Here is a 19,643-nt window from a genome sequence, read left to right as displayed (position 1 = left end):
ATATCTGTTGCAGATGTTTGTGAAGATGTGGGTGAGGGTGATCCGTGTCCCCCCCTGGAGCTGGACAGGGCCCATCGGACTCTTTGGCAGAAGCCTGGGTCACTTTGAGCGAACATTATTCTTTTTCATAACTTTTGGGAGAAGGCGGGAGTCCTGAAGTGGACCAAAGAAGGCAGTGGCTCGAAGGGGAAACCTCATGAGGCTTTACCAGGATGAGGAGACTGAGCGGGTGAGGAAGCATGCAGTCTTTAATAAGGTGAAGGCCGTCCTGTATAAGAAAGGAGTCTGGCTGGTTTGGGGTGGTGTATCCGGCAAAGCTGCGGGTCACGTATGATTCGAAGGACTACTACTTTGAGGCACCCGAGGAAGTGGACACCTTCATTACCAAGCATGGATTTGGGGCGAGTTGTACATGTTGTAGAAGATCTTTGATGCATGTGGATTAGGAAGGGAGTTGGGATATCCTGGGTGGGATTCTCCGAACACCGTCGGGTCGGAGAATCGCCGGGGGTTGGTGTGAATCCCGCCCCCGCTGTCCTCCAAATTCTACAGGCCCCCAAAAATTGGCCCGGCATGAGTCGTGCCGCTTGCCTCGGAGAATGGCGGGGCTCGGCGCGATTCAACGGGACCCGGGGCTGCCCGAATTCTCCGGCCCGCGATGGTCCGAAGTCCCGCCCGTCTTTTGCCAGTCCCGTCGGCGTAAGTTGGAGTAGGTCCTTACTGGCGGGACCTGGCGGCGCGGGCGGCCTCCGGGGTTCTTGGGGAGGCGCGGGGGGATCTGGCCCCGGGACGTGCCCCCACGGTGGCCTGGCCCGTGATTGGGGCCCACCGATCCACGGGCGGGCCTGTGCCGTGGGGGTACTCTATCCTTCCGCACCGGAGGCTGTACTGGTCCGCCATTCCCGGTGCGGAAGTGAATCCCCCTGCGAATGTGCGGGGATGACACCAGCACACGCTGATGCTCCCGCACATGCGGCAACTTGCGCCAGCTGGGGAAGGCCCTTCGGCACCGGTTGGCATGGCGCCAAGCCCCTTTCCCGCCGGCCGGCGGGGCGCAAACCACTCTGGGGCGGGGCTAGCCCCCGATGGTGTGGAGGATTCCACACCATTGGGGCGGCCCGACGCCGGAGTGGCTTACACCACTCCGACCCGCCGGAGTTGCCCACCCCGCCAGTTACGGAAGAATCCCCCCCCCCCCCCCCCCTGTATATAGTTGTTGATATTTGTTGATAAAATGTGTTTTTCTGTTTGTGATGTTGATGGGCAACTTTTATGATGGGGACAGTACATTGAGGATTATTTCATCCCTGAGGCGGATAATGTCGTTTTCCTTGCCCTGGGGGGACTGCCCCACTAGCAATAAAGAAGGCTAGTGAACGGGTGTGAGATGGATGAGGAGCTGCAGTGTTGGACCAGTTTGGTCAGGCTTGGCTAGCTTAACATCTGGCTTGGGGCTTGTAGGGAGGGGGTTTGGATCCAGTCTGTGTATTTGGGTAGGTGTTGGGTGGGAGTGGGCGGGAGGGGGTAGTTAGTTTGCTGATGGTAGCTATAGGACTTTCTTTGTTTTACTCTGGGTCTTGTGGTCATCTTTGAAGGACCTTTGGCCTGTACTTTTGAATATTTAATAAGTAGCCCCTGATGGTGGAAATGGCTGATTCCGGGATGAGGCGGGGTGGGGGGTTGGAAGAACCCCAATTCTGTTTCTCAGCTGGAATGTAAGGGGGTCGGGTGGCCCAATGAAGAGATTGAGAGCTTTTGCTCATCTAAGTTATCAATGTGGTGTTTTTTCAGGAGATCAGACCAGACTGGGGAAGGGGTGGGCAGGACATCTGTTTCACTTGGGCTTTGATGGAAGGGCCCGAGGTACGGCAAGTTGTTATCAGTCACCAGGATCACGGTAGATCCTAATGGTAGGTATGTGGTTGTCAGTGGGTCTCTGGCGGGTACATTGATGGTAGTAGTGAATGTCTATTTCCACAACTCGGACGAATTGGCATTTATTAAGAATCTGTTGGCTTCTATTCCCCATCTAGATATGCACCAGCTGGTGCTGCTAGGAGACTTTAATTATACACTGGATCGTAAAGTGGACCGGTCCACGTTTAAATCATTAGCTCTATCAGGAGTGACAAAGGTGCTTCTGGCCTTATAGGAAGGGATGGAATGTTACTTAGAACTGGGAGCCAGGGGGTTTGAGTTGATCAGAGGGTGCCCGAGATGATACGGATTGTTATTTTGAGCTGGGTATCTACAGGACTGGTGTGGGATAGGTGGTACCATGCTGGTGTACAGTACTCTGCAGTCGAGTAGACGATGGCAAGAGCTGAGGTCTTTAAGGTTTGACCACCTGCACCCCATGAAGAGCCAAACCGTTTGCTGAGGAGGTTGTTTTGCGTTTTGATCTTTGCTGCCGTCTTGCTCAGATGTTTCTTGTATGTCAGCATTCACTCAAGTGTAACACCAAGATAAATGGGATGCTGTTCATGATTCAGTCTCCAGCCAGGGATGGAGTTAGTAGCCAGGGAATGGAATTCGGAGTGTTGACCAAAAGCAATGGCTTCACCTTCCCAATATTTAATTGGACAAAATTTCTCCTCACCCAGCGCTGGATGTCAAATAAGCAGTCTAATAATTTAGCAAGAGTTGAGGAGTTGCGTGAGGTGGTGATGAGGTCGAGCTGGGTGTCGTCAGAGTACGTATGAAAACCAAAGGCATACTTCTGGATGATGTTGTCAACGGGCTGCATTTAGATGAGGAGGGGACCCATGATCAATCCTGGCGACACCAGAGCTAACGATGCAGGGATCAGGAAGGGAAATCATCGCGGAGAGGTGTTGGAGGAGCATGTTGTGGACAAACATACCAAGGGCTGCAGACAGGTTAAGAAGGGCGAGGAGAGTACGTTTACCTTTGTCACAGGGGATGCTATTTAATTCTGACTTTGGTAGGAGCTGTTTTGGTAGGGCAGGGACAGAAACCTGGTTGAAGGGATTCTAACGTGGAGGTTTGGGAGTTCACAAGAGTGAATGCCATTTTTGCAACACTTACATCGCTGCGGATATGGTCGACGTTTCTGGCATGTTTAAAGGATGGGATGTCTGCTGGAAGTGTATATCCAGTGGGGAGGAGGCTCCGGCCGACATCACGATACCGTTTCTGCAAAAGAAATGTCACAGAGCCCAATTAGAGGAAGAGGTTTGTGATTTATTACAAACTCGAACTGAAATGCACGCTTACCTCACTCTGTAATTTATAGGCTTCTCTAGCTCTGTCCAGCTCTATGGTCTTTGTGGTTGGAGCAACCGTACCTTTAATACATGTCTCATATGCATTGTGGTACACAACCTGAAAAATAGAGCGAGGAGAATTAATGGACCATATTTCTTTTTGAAACACACTTTAATGACAAAATATTGAAGTCAAAAATAGTTGAGGTGCGCACAAATATCTCCCTTGAAATATATTTATGTTGAGGAGTATATATATATATATATTTGGAAATATTTATTCATATGCAAATATACATGAATGAAATGCGTGTATTAACATACACACAAGATTTGTGAACAATGTATACATGTAAATATTCAAGTATCAGAAAATGTACTGCAGACAAGATTGAGGCCGACCCCCTCTTTAATGCTTCCTCCAGGCTAGACAGGCGATTATGTCAGTGACTAGAACGTCATCGAGGTAGAGCATCACTGTGGGAATTCCCTGGAGGAGATATTCCATGGTTGCTGGAAAATAGTGCAGGCTGAAGCGATGCCGCAAGGTAGTTTAGCACTGAAAGAGGCGATTGTGGGTGTTTATTGCGGCAAATGTCTGGGACTCTTTGTCCAATTCTAATTGCAGTTATGCATAACTAAGATCCCATTTTGAGTAGGTAAGGCCCCCCAATGGCAACTTGGCGTAAAGGTCCTCAATCTGGGGAATCGGGTACCTACCAACTTGGGCAGCCTGATTTATGGTTAATTTGTAGTCCCTACATATTGTTATCGAACGATCCGGTTTGAGAACGGGGACTATTGCCACTGCCCACTGAGGGAACAGAACCGGCTTGATTATGCCCATCTTTTCTGATCTCTTAAACTCAGCTTCAACATTCTGATTCAAGGCATACAGCACTGGTCTGGCTCAGAAGAACTTGGGCATCGAGTCCGGATTGACATAGATTTTCGTTTTGACGCCTTTGATGCGGTCCAGTTCCTAGTGAAAAACTTCTACATACTTTTTCAGGGCATCTTGGAGGAAGCCATTGGAAATTTTGAAAATTCCCAGCCAATTGAGTCTAATTTTCTGTAACCAGTCTCTCCCGATCAGTCTGTGCCCTTCCACGACATCCAAGGGCAGATTGGCCTCTTGCTCTTTGTACGCCACTGAATTGAAGGATTTTAAAGGTTTCCCTAGTGTATTTGGCAGGTTTGAGTGCGGCACTGTTCAAACTTAAAGGCTGAATTACAGCATGGATACATTTGGAAGACTGCTCTCCCACAATGGTCACCAAAGTCCCGGTCTCAACTTCCATTTTGAGGGGTTTGCCATTTACCCTTAAGGCAATTTCAATTGAGGTTGTCTTATTCAACTGGACTAAATTCAACCGATACATTGAATGCTCTTCTTCACAGCGCTTCTCCACTATGTTCAGTGGTGCTCTCAACTGCTGCTGCTGTTTTATCCTGCATTGGCGCGCTTTGCCTAGTGCAGCAATGTGCTCGGATGTGCCCCCTGCGATTGCATCGGAAACACACAAACTCCCCCAAATGGCAGGTCTCTTAGGATGATCTCCCCCACAGCAAAAGCAACCCACCTGTGACTTGAGTTTTTCCCCGTCCTTTGATTCCGGTCCAGTTCTGCGAACCATGTCCGGTTCTCTGCTGTGCCTATTGATCCTGCCCCCCCCTCACACTTGACTGACCTCCCCTTCAGCCACACTTTGGAGCACGTGGCACCTTTCTCAATGCATTCTGTTATCTGAGCTAGCTCGATCGCTTTTCCCAATGTTATACTGGTTTCAGCCAGGAGTGTCTTCTGGATATTGAGGTTATGAGTCCTACAAACCAACCGGTTGCGCAACATGTCACTAAGCACCGTCCCGAACTCAGTGAGCTGGCGAGGCCTGGCAGTGAAAGTTGAGACGGACTCTTCATGGTCCCTCACTGCAGATTTAAATTTATAATGTTGGAAGATAATTGAAGGCCTTGGGTTGAAGAGTTCTTTGACCAATTTTACTACCTGGTCAAAGGTCTTCGAGTCGGGTGCCTCCGGGGATGTGGGGTTTCTAATTATGTTATATGTTTGTGGCCAGCAAGCAGTCAGAAGTATCACCTTCTGCTTGTCCTCATCCGTGATCTCGTTCACGGTAGAAAATAGCGGAGCTGTCCGACGTACTGACTCCAATTCTCAGTCCCTTGGTCAAACGGGACTAGTTTACGAATGAGAGGCATTTTCACTCGTGGTTTAATGATTCCCGACTTTCATTGGATCTTCTTTCCTTTCTCAACTGCTCCTTCCTTCCCCCCTCCATTCACAACGTGCCATAGACTGCGATTGAAAACTTTTACCTCGTTCCCAATGTGGTGGCTCCAGACATACGCTGGAGGTTTCCATTGGTTAACAAGGGGTTTATTGATGAAAGGCAAAGGTAAATAAGTAACAGGCACAGAACTCAATGTAACAGGTCTAATCATTCGGCTCCGAGGTCCACACTGCTTGAGGTCCTGCTCCCTCGGCCCTGCACAAATTCCTTATTGGCTAGAGTTTGCGTGCTCCCTCACAATTGGCCCAAAGCCGGTCATGTGGTCCATAAAGCCTGCCCCCTTAAAGGGGCTGTGCTACCACAAAGGGTTATAAATTATAATCAAATTATTGCTGTTGTGTACAGAAGTGCCATCATATACCATAAGACCATAAGACGTAGGGGTAGAAGTAGGCCTTTCAGCCCATCGAACCTGCTCCACAATTTAAAGAGATCATGACTGATCTGATATGGTGATCCTCAACTAAACTGTCCCACCTTATCCCCGTAACCCTTGATTCCTTTACCTTTGAAATGAATGAAAATGAATGAAATGACAATCGCTTATTGTCACAAGCAGGCTTCAAATGAAGTTACTGTGAAAAGCCCCTTTGTGTTTTGACAGGCTGCCGACAGCAGAGTTCTATGTCCAGACTTATGGAGGTATAACCATCCTTTTCTAACTTATTTCTCAAAATACTTACATCGCTCAGTTGATGAGCATTGGTGACAGACTGCCGGTAGACAGGAGTATCCATGACGGGTGTAAACTGGTTCCTTGCTGCCTCAGCCTTCACCTTGTACTGAATCTGCAGAGTAAATGAAAGTGGAAAATTCATCAGATGAGTCGCGTCAGATTTCTAAAAAGGCAGCAAGGTGGAAAACTTAGATAAACAATTGCTGGATCATATTGAAGGAACAAGTCGTCCCAACATACGGCACTTTGAAGGTCATAGGATTTCTTAGCGTGAAGTATCTGCGGAGTGTCCCAGACATTACATCCAATACCTTTAAGCCAGTTGAGGTCATCTTTGTACAGAACCTTGAAAGGAAACAAAGAAAAAATAATGAAGACTGGAGTTGATGGTTAGCTGTCACCCAATCCATTTCTGGCAGTAGAAAAAGCATGAGAGGAGAGATCTTCAACCACAATTTCCAACTATGCTAACATCCTCACCATCAAATTGATAGCAATTGTTGGAGGCCTGTGCACAAATAGCCTGGACTTTGTTGGGGTGAGAAGGGGCAGAAATGCTCCTCTTTGCTCCCTCCCTCCCACCCAAAAAATGTTGTTCAAACTTCTGCCCGAGACTGAGCAGCTGCCATCACTTTATATACCACCCTCCCCCATTTAGCCAAATCAAATCAAAATACTGCAGGAGCTGGAGATCTGAAAGAAAACCGACAGTGCTGGATAAAGAAAGTTTCAGTTACTACCATTAATAAATATTAAGTCAAACAATGTTTATGGGCTACATGGTAGCACAGTGGTTAGCACTGTTGCTTCACAGCGCCAGGGACCCATGTTCAATTCCCGCTTGGGTTACTGTCTGTGCGGAGTCTACACGTTCTCCCCGTGTCTGTCCCTCTAATTGGGCTCTGTGACATTTCTTCCGGGTGCTCCGGTTTCCTCCCACAAGTCCCGAATGACGTGCTTGTTTGATGAATTGGACATTCTGAATTCTCCTTCAGTGTACCCGAACAGGCGCCGGAATGTAGCGACGAGGGGATTTTCACAGTAACTTCATTGCAGTGTTAATGTTAGCTTACTTGTGACAATAATAAAAATTATTATTATTACGTCAGCAAGTCTGGCAGCATCTATGGAGGGAAAAGCCGATTTAAAAGCCCAGGTTCGATTCCCAGCTTGGGTCACTGTCTGTGCGGAGTCTGCATATCCTCCCCGTGTGTGCGTGGGTTTCCTCCGGGTGCTCCGGTTTCCTCCCACAGTCTAAAGATGTGCAGGTTAGGTGGATTGGCCATGATAAATTGCCCTTAGTGTCCAAAATTGCCCTTAGCGTTGGGTGGGGTTGCTGGGTTATGGGGATAGGGTGGAGGTGTGGACCTTGGGTGGGGTGCTCTTTCTAAGAGCCGGTGCAGACTTGATGGGCCGAATGGCCTCCTTTTGTACTGTAAATTCTATGATCTATGATCTTAAAGTTTCGAGTCTGATACAGCTCTTCTTCAGAGCCGCCACTAGCTCAAAATAACTCTTCAGTTCCAAAGAATTGGACGTGAAAAGTTAACTCTGCCTCTCTTCCCACAGATGCCGATTTGTTCAGTACTTTCTGCTTTTATTCCTCCCTACTGACTCAGCCCTTAAAGGTACTATTGGATTTTTAGACCCAATCCCCCCTCATCACACTCATTGAGCAGTCAGTAACTCACCCAAATTAGGCTGGTGAGAGCAAACCTGACATTGCCTCATGTCCTATGATGCTGGCTTTGGATGAATCAATGTGGACATTTGACCAATTTAATTCCTGGTCTAGGCAAAAGTTAAAAGTCACCTCAGTACATTATAAGGGCCCTTACTGTTGATTCTCTTTTTTCCCCCTTTCTTTATTTTTGCTGTTATCATTTTGATCCATGGATGCTTAATGGACATGTGTCTTTAAGTCAAGTAGGGGAAATGAAGAACTAAAAAGTTACAACACAGTACACTGCTAAGGCAGAACTCTTTTCCGCACCCGCGCGATCTGTAAGACAAGGTTCGATTGGATGGCTGTTGGCCAATGAATTGGCCAATAGCCCATATTCTGCCTGGTAACAGGTGGTGATTGGGTGCTGCCTGATTTTCAGAGAGCCAGGGGAAAGGCAGTTTGAATCCTGAATGCTCAGAGGAAAGGACCTGCTCTCTCTCCCTCCCTCGTGTTTTCTCGGGAATAGCTGCTGCATTTCTGAAATTGCAGAGACCTGAATGAATCTACAATGAAAGTCATTACACTTGGAAACAGATCTCAAACTGAAAGCCTAGATTGAAGATAGTTGTGCTACAACAACCACCTGAACCGAAGGCTCTTTCATTATTATTTCATCCCCTTTTCTCACCTTTGTGTTTATCTGTCTTGTGTATGTCTGTCTGTAGCGGGTGAGACAAGTTTAAGTGGGGTGGAGGGGGGGGGGGGGGGGTTAGGAATTAGATAATAGTTAACCTGTTGTATTTGCTGCATAGTTAGCTATAGTTATTGTTATGAAGAAACTTAATTCTGTTTAAATTTACAAACCTGGTTACTGTAGTTATTGGGCAGCTAAGGGCCAAAGACTTTGGGTGTTTTTCTAAGAAATATTTATTAATTTCAATTATATTGTAACTCCGAGTCAAGTGGGACTGGAATTGACTGCGCACTAGCTCAAGGGGGTCGCAACAACTTTAGGTCATGAACTTTAGAAACAGAAACAAATGACACTCTCAAACTGCTTCTCTCCTGCTAGCATGCACTTCAGGCCATAGGACACAGTTCCAGAGGTACATTTTGTTCTCTGGATGGGGATTAGACAGGAACAGTCTTTCTATGGTGTCCACACTGAAGAGGCAGACCCAAGAAGTGTCTGCTCCTTTTTTGGGAGAACCTTGAATGAGCCAAATAAAAACAGATGGAAATGCAGCAATGTGTGCAATCTTCAGTAGAGGTTGACTCGTGGAGGAGTATAGAATAGGAACAGGAAGAGTACGTTTATAAATTGATTTCCAGGTAAAGCAATGGAAGTAAAACATCAGCAAACATTTAGGGAGAAAAACAGATGCTGCAATTGTTACGTATTAAGTAACACTATTGGCTGGTGAAACGTCACGTGATATGCAGTGATGTCAGCGGAGAGCTTCGCGGGCTTTTGGGGAGTTCACCACCTTACCGTGTAGAAGCAACATCTCTTAATAATCTATGTTTTTCCGAACTTAAAGTGTGACACTTCCTTTCTTTCTTTTTGCGACAACAACAAATATATAACAGCAATTGATTGATTGAGTGATTGATTCAATAGAGATGGAATTGCATGTGTAAGGTCTTTCTGGATGGTTAAATCAGGTGGGTGGAGGGGGGGGGGCTAGCTGGCAGGTGAATGAGCTCCCTCAGCCCCATTTATCCTGTGATGTGTGACCCTAGATGGTGAGTGATAGCAGAATATTCATTCATAGGTTGTCGCATCTCACCCCAAACCTACCCTCACCTGACATCGACACACACACACAAACATGCACGCACACAAACACACACGCACGCACACAAACACGCACGCACTCACACTGAAACACACACTTTGCAGCAGCACACTTTGTGAGCAGATCGCTAGTCTCTGTGGCTGTCCCTTTCATCGACCAGGGTTCTGAGTTGAACGTTGCAAGAATGGCTGTGGTCAGCTTACTCAGTATAGATCAGGAATCAAACCTAGTACCTTCTTTCTGGAATCAGTACCCAACTGTACATTAGCTTTATCCATTGAACCACGCAGCAAGCTGCAAAGAAGGTAGTCATTCGGCTCATTGGGCCTGTGACAGTAATCTGAAAGAGCTACTCAATTAGTTCACCCCCTCCCCATCTCTTTCCCCACAGCCCTACAATGTCATTTTCTTTTCAAGTACATATCCAATTTCCTTTGGAAGTTACTGTTGAATCTGCTTCCACTGAATTTTTTGGTAAGATTCCAGTAAGGTTTTTTTTAGTATCACAAGATTCCAACTTTCACTGTAAGATATTGTGTGTTTCAATGACAGAAAGCTACTATAACTGTATAATTATTGAAAATCAATATGATGTGAAAACCAACACTTACATCACTAAGCTGGTCGCAGACTTTCTTGGCATGAATGTTAACCTGCAGGTCTGGCAGGCACGTCCATTCATGGAGGTATTTGCGATAGTCAATTTCGCTGACCTTGGCTTGAGTCTCTTTGGCCGCAACCACCTCCAACATATCTGGCATAATGTGTACATGCATTTTGTTCATTTCGTACGTTTCTCTGTACAGGCGCTGCACAAAGCAAAAGCCAAATAGGTTACACCCATTGAAATTACATCTCATTAAATTAAGTAAAATGCAGGAAAAACCAAAAGGTTTACGGATAATTTTTTCATTTCAATTAAACGACCATCACAGCCAGTTACAAAGCAGACAACCTCCCTCTGCCATACATTTGTAATTTTCTAAAGTGATATGCTTACTATTGTAATATAAATAAATTAGAAAGTTTGGAGTTAAGAGGCATACAAAATAATTATGGGTTGAAATCCAAAATGAAAGGGGATGGTTCATTATCGCTTATTACATGACTTACTTAAGACTAAGAAGAATGCATTTGGTTGAAACTGATACAGAAGGTGCCAAAGTGGTTAGCACTGCTGCCTCACAGTGCCAGAGATCCAGGTTCGATTCCGGCCTTGGGTGACTGTCTGTGTGTAGTTTGCACATTCTTCTCGTGTCTGCGTGGGTTTTCTCCGGGTGCTCCGGTTTCCTCCCACAGTCCAAGGATATGCAGGTTAGCTGGATTGCCTCAGCTAAATTGCCCCTAGGTGGAGCTACGAGGAGAGGGTGGGGGATTGGGCTTAGGTAGGGTGCTCTTTCAGAGGGTAGGTGCAGACTTGATGGGCTGAATGGCCTCCTTCTGCACTGTAGGAATTCTATGCTTCTTCCTGTAATTATCAATGATTCTGGTCGGATATCACAGGCCATTGGTGAGGATGTAAACCTTCTCCTGCACATCTAAATTTGTAGACATTTCTCCGCTCTCCATTTCATTTTTTGAAAACCTGCTTCAAGGGTTTTCAGATAGAGCCAATTCTTGGAATGGCCAAGGACAACCTCTTTCGTACAGCAGTGTTAACGCAGGTTAGAGGAGGAATTCTGATTGTGCTTGAAGAAGATTGTAAACTATGCAGGCCTACTCACTCTGGATTCATGGTGTAATCCGAATATAACTTACATCAAGGTTCAACTTTCCGGTTTTCAGACAGTGCAAGGTGTGTGGGTCATCCTCCACAGAGCGTGGCACAGTATAGAAAGCCTTGAACTTCTCATATTGTTCGCGATACTTCAACTGAAAGATTGAAAACATACAGTTTGACCTCCACACACCAGAACAAAAAGCAAATAGCTAAATATAAAAACGTGATACTTTCTTATTGGTACCAGTGCCAGGCGGGTAGAAGCATACATTCAGCTGCTTGGCCTTAACCATATTTGATTGCAATTCTCTACTTACTGGGCTATGAATGTGTTTCTGACTCTTGGCCAACGCTATCGAAAAGGCATCTCCCGGCATTGTATAACCTGTTGCTTTCACCTTATCCCAGGCCAGTTTGTAAGCGTTCTAATAAAACAAAAGGTACATCATTATACAGAAATAGATTAGCATTGTTTCAAATCCAAGACACAAGATTTTAATGTTGGAAGTTTGTTAAATATTGCAGGAAAGAAAAGCTACAAATGTACCTATGATTATGATTTAAGTAAAATTGAATATCAATAAAAGGCAATTTAATAAGGCAGCAAATATTAGCACACCCATCACATAGTGTTGCATGATGTTGTGCTTGATACCACAAGGACGCAAATATAAAGCCGCCATTAAATAAAGAAGAATGAGTGATTGGGAGCATGTTACTTGACTGCAAACAAAGTCTCTACCATATGCAAAAGCCTTGGATGATGCCATGAAATATAAGAGTGTAACAACATTTATTTTTTCAAACTCAGCAAAGGTGTAGCATCTAATTTATCATTCTTACACACTACTCTCTCTGTGTTAAAGTCTTTCCCCTCTAATTCCTCTCCCGGACTTTTAAATTGCCAGGCTCTTGGCCGACCTGGGTTTTCCCTTTCTCCTTTAACCTACGACCTTGCAAATCCTAAGTTTCGAGTCAACTGATTGCATTTTCCTACTTTGCTTTGTGTGTCCTTCATTATTGGTCACCTGGTGGTGTCCGGTTCCTTGGACTTTGGCCCTGTAGCCAGGTTTCTCAACATTATAATTATCTGTAAAAGTCTTTCCTACCCCACTCCTGCAGCTTAAGCTATTGACTGCCATCAGTAAACTACCTCAGTCATATATTTCAGGGGAGGGGCGACAAGGGGGCATGGAGGTGGGATGTCTGATGGCTACGGGAAATGGTGGGAGGACAAAGACCTTACAATTACGGCACTTGAGCCATATATCTTCAATAGTAACATGGATGACGCACAAAAGTTACAAGACACCCGTAGATAGAGATATGTCGTAATATTGAGCCATATGGTCAGCAGTAATTGTTAGTGTGAGATTTGATGGTTGGTCTTGCGATAATATCAGTAACACAGCAATCATATCGCTCCAATCACCTTACACATTAAGCATGGTTTCCTATATTCCTCTCTTTTTTCAACAACTCTCCTGGAGATTCTGCTTCATGCTGGTTTGCAGCTTCACGGGCAATAGTCTCCATATTTTACCAAGTAACCAGTTTGGAAGTTGATGAAAGAGGCGTTTGCCCCTGTGGTGACATTGCCCCTTTAATACTTTCTTGAAAGTACCCGTGCAAAGAACTTACACTGCTATAGATAGTTTTAAGATCATTGGTCCTGTTGTGATCCACAGTGTCTAAAATAGTTGTGTATTTGTCCTTGTTTTGTTCGTAGTGCGCTTTGTATTTAACCTGTAATAACAAGAACCATCAGCCTTCTGTTAGTTAAAGATGACATAACTTGACAGACAGTGAGCTTAGATTAAAGAACATGGCATTAATTGCTATTCAACAGGCAAAACAGAAGAGATCAAAACTGGGCTGGCAGAGGAACAAACTCCTCCTGGTGCCAAAGAACCAAAAGTGTAAAAAAGATACATGTCCCTTTTTGTGAGTAGTCACCGATGCTTCCTTCAAGGACCTGCAGAATAGGTTACCAACCGATGCACAGGGCAAGCTTGTCTATTTTACAAAATTGGAAGCGAGCTCTAAGACAAGTGCAAGGAGCCCAACTTGCTAATGCAAAGCATCTGCCTGAATGGATAATAGTGTCAAAAATCCTCGTCCCATTTAAAAATACTTGGATAAGCACTTAAACTGCTGTAATTTACAGGGCGGTGGACCAAGAACAAGAAAGTGGGATTAGGCTGGATTGCTCTTTTTCAACTGCCACAGACTTGATAGGCCGACTGGCCTCCTTCTGTACCATTAATTTTCTAAGCTTTCTTTCTGTCAAGCAGCCTGTGTATTAGAAAATCACGGACTTCCATTTTGGCAGCCAACTGACTCCTGACATGAAAGATTGTGCCGCAAAATTGGGCCCCGATTCTACTGATTTAGCACAGTGGGCTAAATCGCTGGTTTGTAATACAGAACAAGGCCAGCAGCGCGGGTTCAATTCCTGTACCAGCCTCCCCGAACAGGTGCCAGAATGTGGCGACTAGGGGCTTTTCACAGTAACTTCATTGAAGCCTACTCGTAACAATAAGTGATTATTAGTATTATTATACTTTTTCACTCAAATAACAAGCAGGACGAGAGCCAATTTATTTTGTGGCAGAGTAACTGGGAGGACCTGATGCTTGTTCTGAAGGCTTAAGTTAAATAGATCCATTTTAACCCATGCTAAAATAGCAAGAGGAGGAAACACCGCATAAACTTTGCATTAATGTTTGTCCACCGGCCTCACAAACAGTAACCTGCAGGTCCTGATTATCTTGGAGGACACATTGAAAGAGTTCTCAGATATTTGTGATCTTGACCGTTAAAGTCAAAATGATTCTGGGTTCTCGGAATGATAGCTGTTAAATACTTACATCACTTAACTGAAGGCCACTCTGGACGGCTGTGACATAGACTGGTGTATCTGTGACTACAGTGTAGTTCTCAAAATTCTTCTTTCCACCAGTTCTGTATTTGATCTGTAATAAACCAAATGTCCTAAGTTATCAAATTCAGGAAACGGGCATCTTCCTGGACATTGCTTTTGACAAGCTGAGGATTGCTGGTCTGATTCTACAATGGAAAATACCACTAATTTCAATATTCAATTTACATGATGCCTTTTAGAAAATACTTTTTCATGTAGTTTGGTGCTGTGTTTGAGATTGCATAAAGTTCCTCAGAACTGCTTCCTTATTTACCTGCTTCTCTTCCTTTCCTTCCGGTCAGCCATGATCGAATGGCGGAGCAGACTCAATGGGCCAAATGGCCTCGTTCTGCTTCTATATATCTTATGAACTTAATAGCCTTGGCTGAAATTAAATCCTCAGAATTTAACAAAAGACTGCCCCTGTGGCAGCAGTTAGTGGCTCTGTCCTTTTGTACACGAATCCTCTCTTCTCCACCAGTTACCAATCTATGCAACTAAATCAATGATTCTATGTACAATGTGTATAAATATGTGCAATGTGAAGTAATGCGATTTTGTTACAAGGTGCTATGTAAGTACGTTCTGGTGCATACCCAAAGGCAGTGGCGCAGTGGTGTTGTCACTGGACTAATAAGCCAGATACCCAGGGTAATGCTCTGTGGACCTTGGTTCAAATCCCACCACAGCAGATGGTATAATTTAAATTCAACAAAAAAAAATGGAATTAAAAATCTAAGGATGACCATGAAAACATTGTCGAAAAAAATGGTCCACTTTAGGGAAGGAATCTGTCTCCGTGTGACTCCAGACCCACAACAATGTGGTTGACTCTGAAGTGGCTGAGCAAGCCACTCATTCAAGGGCAATTAGGAATGGGCGATAAATGTTGGCCCAGTCATGTGACACCCACGTCTTGTGAAAGAATAAGAAAAAAAATGAGGCTCCTATAGATCTTGAATTCAAATATCCAGTTGAAAAAGGTAACTGGCAAAAGAATGTTGAGTAAGAATACCATTCTGCTTGAAGTTCTTTAAATAACATACAGAAATGAATGTGGCATGCATGTATATTTTGTTCCTGGTTGTAGTTTTGCTGAACTGAACTTGATTTATGCTGCCACAGGTTTACCCGTATTCTGGCATTCACTTTGTCAAATGTGAAAGAATAGTTGCTAAGCAATTAAATATGCCTTACTTCACTCTGTAGGTCATAGGACTGTTTGGCTCGTAGTATTTCCGGAGTGTCCCAGGCATAACAGCCCAAGCCCTTCAGCCAGTTTAGGTCATCCTTGTAGATAAACTGTAACACAGAAAAATAAAGTCAGCAGAAGTTGAAATGTCCTCCTACGGGCTCTTTTTAATTGTACTGATACCAGTCATTGAAAGAGTCAAACAGCAGTACTGCATGGCCAGGCACGGTGGCTCAGTGGTTAGCACTGCTGCCTCACAACGCCAGTTCAATTCCGGCCTTGGGTGGTTGTCTGTGTGGCATTTGATGTTCTCCTTGTCTGCGTAGGTTTCCTCCGGGTGCTCCGGTTTCCTCCCATGATGCACAGGTTAGGTGGATTGGCCGTGCTATATTTCCCTTTAGTCCAGGGATGTGCAGGTTAGGTTATGGGGTTATGGGTATAGGGCGGGGTGAACATGGGTAGAGTGCACATTTGAAGGGACGGTGCAGACTCGACAGGCCGAATGACCACCTTCTGCATTGTAGGGATTCTATAGTTCAATATCATTTATCCTGGAAAGAGAATTTTCAAGGATGTTGATCTCCTCTGAAATATCTGGGACACAAATGCCAAATTCAAACCGTAGCAAGCATTCTAATAGTTACTCAGAGATAAAGGTGAATGGGAGCATTGTAATAATATCATGACTGTGCATGAAGTATATGGATTAACGGTAGCACCTTTAATCTGTTTCATTTTAATTGGACGTCCCAACAGTAAATTATTATTGTTATTAAATGGTGCTGCTAAATAACAGCTGGTTTGCGCGTTCCACAGAAAAACATGGTTCTCTCCCGCAAGGGCTGTCTGAATTCAGCCGCGGATGAGTGACATGAACCTGTTCATTGTACTCTATAATCCATTTTGCTCAACACCAAATATCAAAGTATTTGGTGTTGACCATTCTGCTCCCCATTTATCGTAGGATATAGCTTTGCTTGGTTTTCAATGTTCATTCAAATCACTTTTCGGGATTGCTGTTGGCACAAAGTGAATACCTACAAGACTGGTGACAGTCACAGATTCCAGCACAGATCCTTCACTTGCAAACAGTAAGCCACATCACTCTCTCTCTCTCTCCCTCTCTCTCCATCTATCTCTCTCTCCCTCTCGCTCTCTCCTTTAGCGCCCACCATTCACGATTAAGACCAGTGTATATATTAAATTTAAACGTACATCACTTAAGATCTCTTGAGCTTTCTTCGCATGAATCACATCATGCTCATCAGGAAGGCAGGTCCAGTGATGAAGGTAGGTGCGATATTCAATATCGCTGAGGATATGCTGGCATTTCTTTGCCACAACATTGCTGATCATGTCATTGGGGATGTGAACTGTACACTTTGTATCTTCATAACTCCTCCTGTAATCCATCTGAGAAAGGAAACAATAATAATGTAAAATACATTTAAGCTCCAAAGGCCACCGGCAGTCATGTTGGGATTTAAAAAAAACAAAATCCACAGCAGGTGAAAAGTCTTCTTAAAATGCATAAAATGTTATTTCCAACCATCCTACAATAATCTGCTCACTTAGCTCAATAGTGTGCAAGGATCTCAAAATAAACTTTCAGTCGATGGTATAAAGTCATTCTGGAGAATGTGTGCAGTGATGTCAATGATGTTATCCATATCTGGACCATGTGATATGTTGCTCTGGGTGTTATCCAGAACATGCATCACAACGTATAACCAAGAGGAAGAGACCGACAGCTTACAGGTAGACAATCTCCAATATTGCAGGTGGTCGTCTGTAAACAGGATGGTGATGCCGAATGAAAACCTCTCATCTGGGGCGAAATTCTCCCCCAACGGCGGGATGCCCGCCGACTGGCGCCAAAGCTGGCGCAAATCAGACGGGCATCGCGCCGGCAAAAAGGTGCGGAAGTCTCCGCATCTTTGGCGGCCTAGCCCCAACATTGAGGGGCTAGGCCGACGCCGGAGGGATTTCCGCCCCGCCAGCTGGCGGAAATGGCGTTTGTTGCCCCGCCAGCTGGCGCGGAAATGCGGCGCATGCGCGGGAGCGTCAGCGGCCGCTGTCAGTTTCCCCGCGCATGCGCGGGAGCGTCAGCGGCCGCTGAAAGTTTCCCGCGCATGCGCAGTGGGGAGAGTCTCTTCCGCCTCCGCCATGGTGGAGGCCGTAGCGGAGGCGGAAGGGAAAGAGTGCCCCCACGGCACAGGCCCGCCCGCGGATCGGTGGGCCCCGATCGCGGGCCAGGCCACCGTGGGGGCACTCCCCGGGGCCAGATCGCCCCGCGCCCCCCCCCAGGACCCCGGAGCCCGCCCACGCTGCCTGGTCCCGCCGGTAAATACCAGGTTTGATTTACGCCGGCGGGACAGGCAATTCCTGGGCGGGACTTCGGCCCATCCGGGCCGGAGAATCCATCGGGGGGTCCCGCCAACCGGCGCAGCTGGATTCCCGCCCCCGCCCAATCTCCGGGAGCGGAGACTTCGGCGGGGGCGGGGGCGGGATTCACGGCGGCCAACGGCCATTCTCCGACCCGGCGGGGGGTCGGAGAATGACGCCCCTGATCTTTCACGGGATGTGGCCAACATTTTTCTAATTTCCATTGAACGGAGTGACACATTGCTGTGGGTCTGGAGTCACATGTAGGCCAGACCAAGTAACAACGGCAGATTTCCTAAAGGACATTAAGGAACCAAATGGTTTTTGCGACAAGTGACCATGGTTTCATGGGCATCATTAGTGGTAGTGGTGGGTTCGGAATTAGGAGGGTAGTCGAATGGTAAAAGAAGGAGTGGGGTGGTAGTTAGGGTTGGGGTGTGAGCGGGGTACTTATATGGTAGCGAGGATGGAGCTGGTGGGTTAATAAGGGGATAGTCTGCAATATGGGTAGTGGCGGGTGAGAGAATTACATGGGTGGTCAGGGGTGGGAGTAGTTGGGTTTGGTGGATTAGTCAAGGGTGTCGAGGGGCAGTTGGATAGTCTGGGGTCAGTCAGTGTTCCAATGGGTTCGGGTCGGGGAGGGGGCGGGGAGGGGGGGGCTGAGATTGATAAATATAATTACCCAGGAGTTAGAACAGGTTTTAATCCTGCTTACTTTTCCTGGTAACTATTCTGCTTAGAGAGTCGGCACCATCCGAAATCTCCAACTTTGACTGGGACTTTCGGATTGGTCGAGTTGCTGGGTAATTACCCAATGGAAGTTGACACTTCCTGGCTAATTCCCATGCAGTCCTTCCGGAGAGGGGTTGGTGGGTTTGCCAGCTCATCTTCCGGATTGCTTCTGGGGTAGACCCTTCAGAGAATGGTCAATGGGCTAATGTCTGAATTCCTCTGAAACCCCACAATGACTAGACAAAGAATTGTCACAGGTGCTTAGGAACAGGAATGGATATTTAGCCCCTTGAGCCCGTTCGCTTATTCAAATAGATCGTGCGATCCGGATCTTATCTGAACAGTGTGCTTTAAATAACTTCACTTACCAGGCTTGATTTCCTGTTCCCTCATATCCTGATGGAACAAAACTCAAGGACGTAATTTTCCAGTTCAAATTCCCGTCAATGTCATGTGGACATTTGGCAGGGTCCAAATTGGCTGGTTCCGCCTGAGACGATGCTCGCTGCTGGTGAGACCAGGATAATCCTGGCCCAAGAGTCTTGTAGCGCATAAATGGAAAATCCCACCCTTGCTTTTTGGAATAAGCTTGCAAAGAACACTTGTATTTCTGACTTGTAACTGTGAAATATTGGGTGAGAGAACATAACCAAATGATAATACAATAGGCTGGATTCTCCTATTTTGAAGCAATGTCCGGAGGAAGTGTCTAGTCTTACGATGAAAAGGTCAGCGCCACCCCCACACCGATGCTCCACCCAGTGGGGGGCTAGTAGTCGTGCCATGTAAAAGCCCCCGGCGGTCCCGATATAAACGGACGGAGAATTGCTGGGTCCGTGGGCGCACACAGCGACGACCTGCAGCAGTCACGCTGTACAGCAGGGCGCTGGCTGTGCGTGTATCCGGCCTGGCAGATAGTGGCCCCCTGTAACCCCCCTCGTCACTCCTGGACTCCAGTCCGTAGCCGCCAGGCGAGGTTGACGAAAACTCAGAGCACATGTATCCCACACC

The 19,643-nt window shown here is 46.1% G+C and overlaps 1 protein-coding gene across 50 annotated transcripts in view; it reads right to left on the bottom strand.

Moving 5' to 3' along the window:
* Positions 1-19,643, bottom strand: part of neb (nebulin) — a 376,446-nt gene that overhangs the window by 131,718 nt on the left and 225,085 nt on the right. For all 50 annotated transcript variants that reach the window (XM_072470732.1, XM_072470804.1, XM_072470803.1 and 47 more), the window contains 11 exons: positions 16,731-16,928; positions 15,521-15,625; positions 14,271-14,375; positions 13,042-13,146; positions 11,718-11,825; positions 11,439-11,552; positions 10,292-10,489; positions 6,456-6,560; positions 6,223-6,327; positions 3,238-3,345; positions 3,049-3,156 (listed from right to left, as the gene is read on the bottom strand). In XM_072470732.1, the coding sequence (XP_072326833.1) occupies positions 3,049-3,156; positions 3,238-3,345; positions 6,223-6,327; positions 6,456-6,560; positions 10,292-10,489; positions 11,439-11,552; positions 11,718-11,825; positions 13,042-13,146; positions 14,271-14,375; positions 15,521-15,625; positions 16,731-16,928 (1,359 nt within the window). The remainder of the gene's footprint in view (positions 1-3,048; positions 3,157-3,237; positions 3,346-6,222; positions 6,328-6,455; positions 6,561-10,291; positions 10,490-11,438; positions 11,553-11,717; positions 11,826-13,041; positions 13,147-14,270; positions 14,376-15,520; positions 15,626-16,730; positions 16,929-19,643) is intronic.

This window comes from Scyliorhinus torazame, chromosome 2, assembly GCF_047496885.1.
Source record: "Scyliorhinus torazame isolate Kashiwa2021f chromosome 2, sScyTor2.1, whole genome shotgun sequence".
Taxonomy (NCBI): domain Eukaryota; kingdom Metazoa; phylum Chordata; class Chondrichthyes; order Carcharhiniformes; family Scyliorhinidae; genus Scyliorhinus; species Scyliorhinus torazame.
The sequence above is the reverse complement of the archived record's forward strand: the minus strand, read 5'-3'. Positions and strand labels throughout refer to the sequence as shown.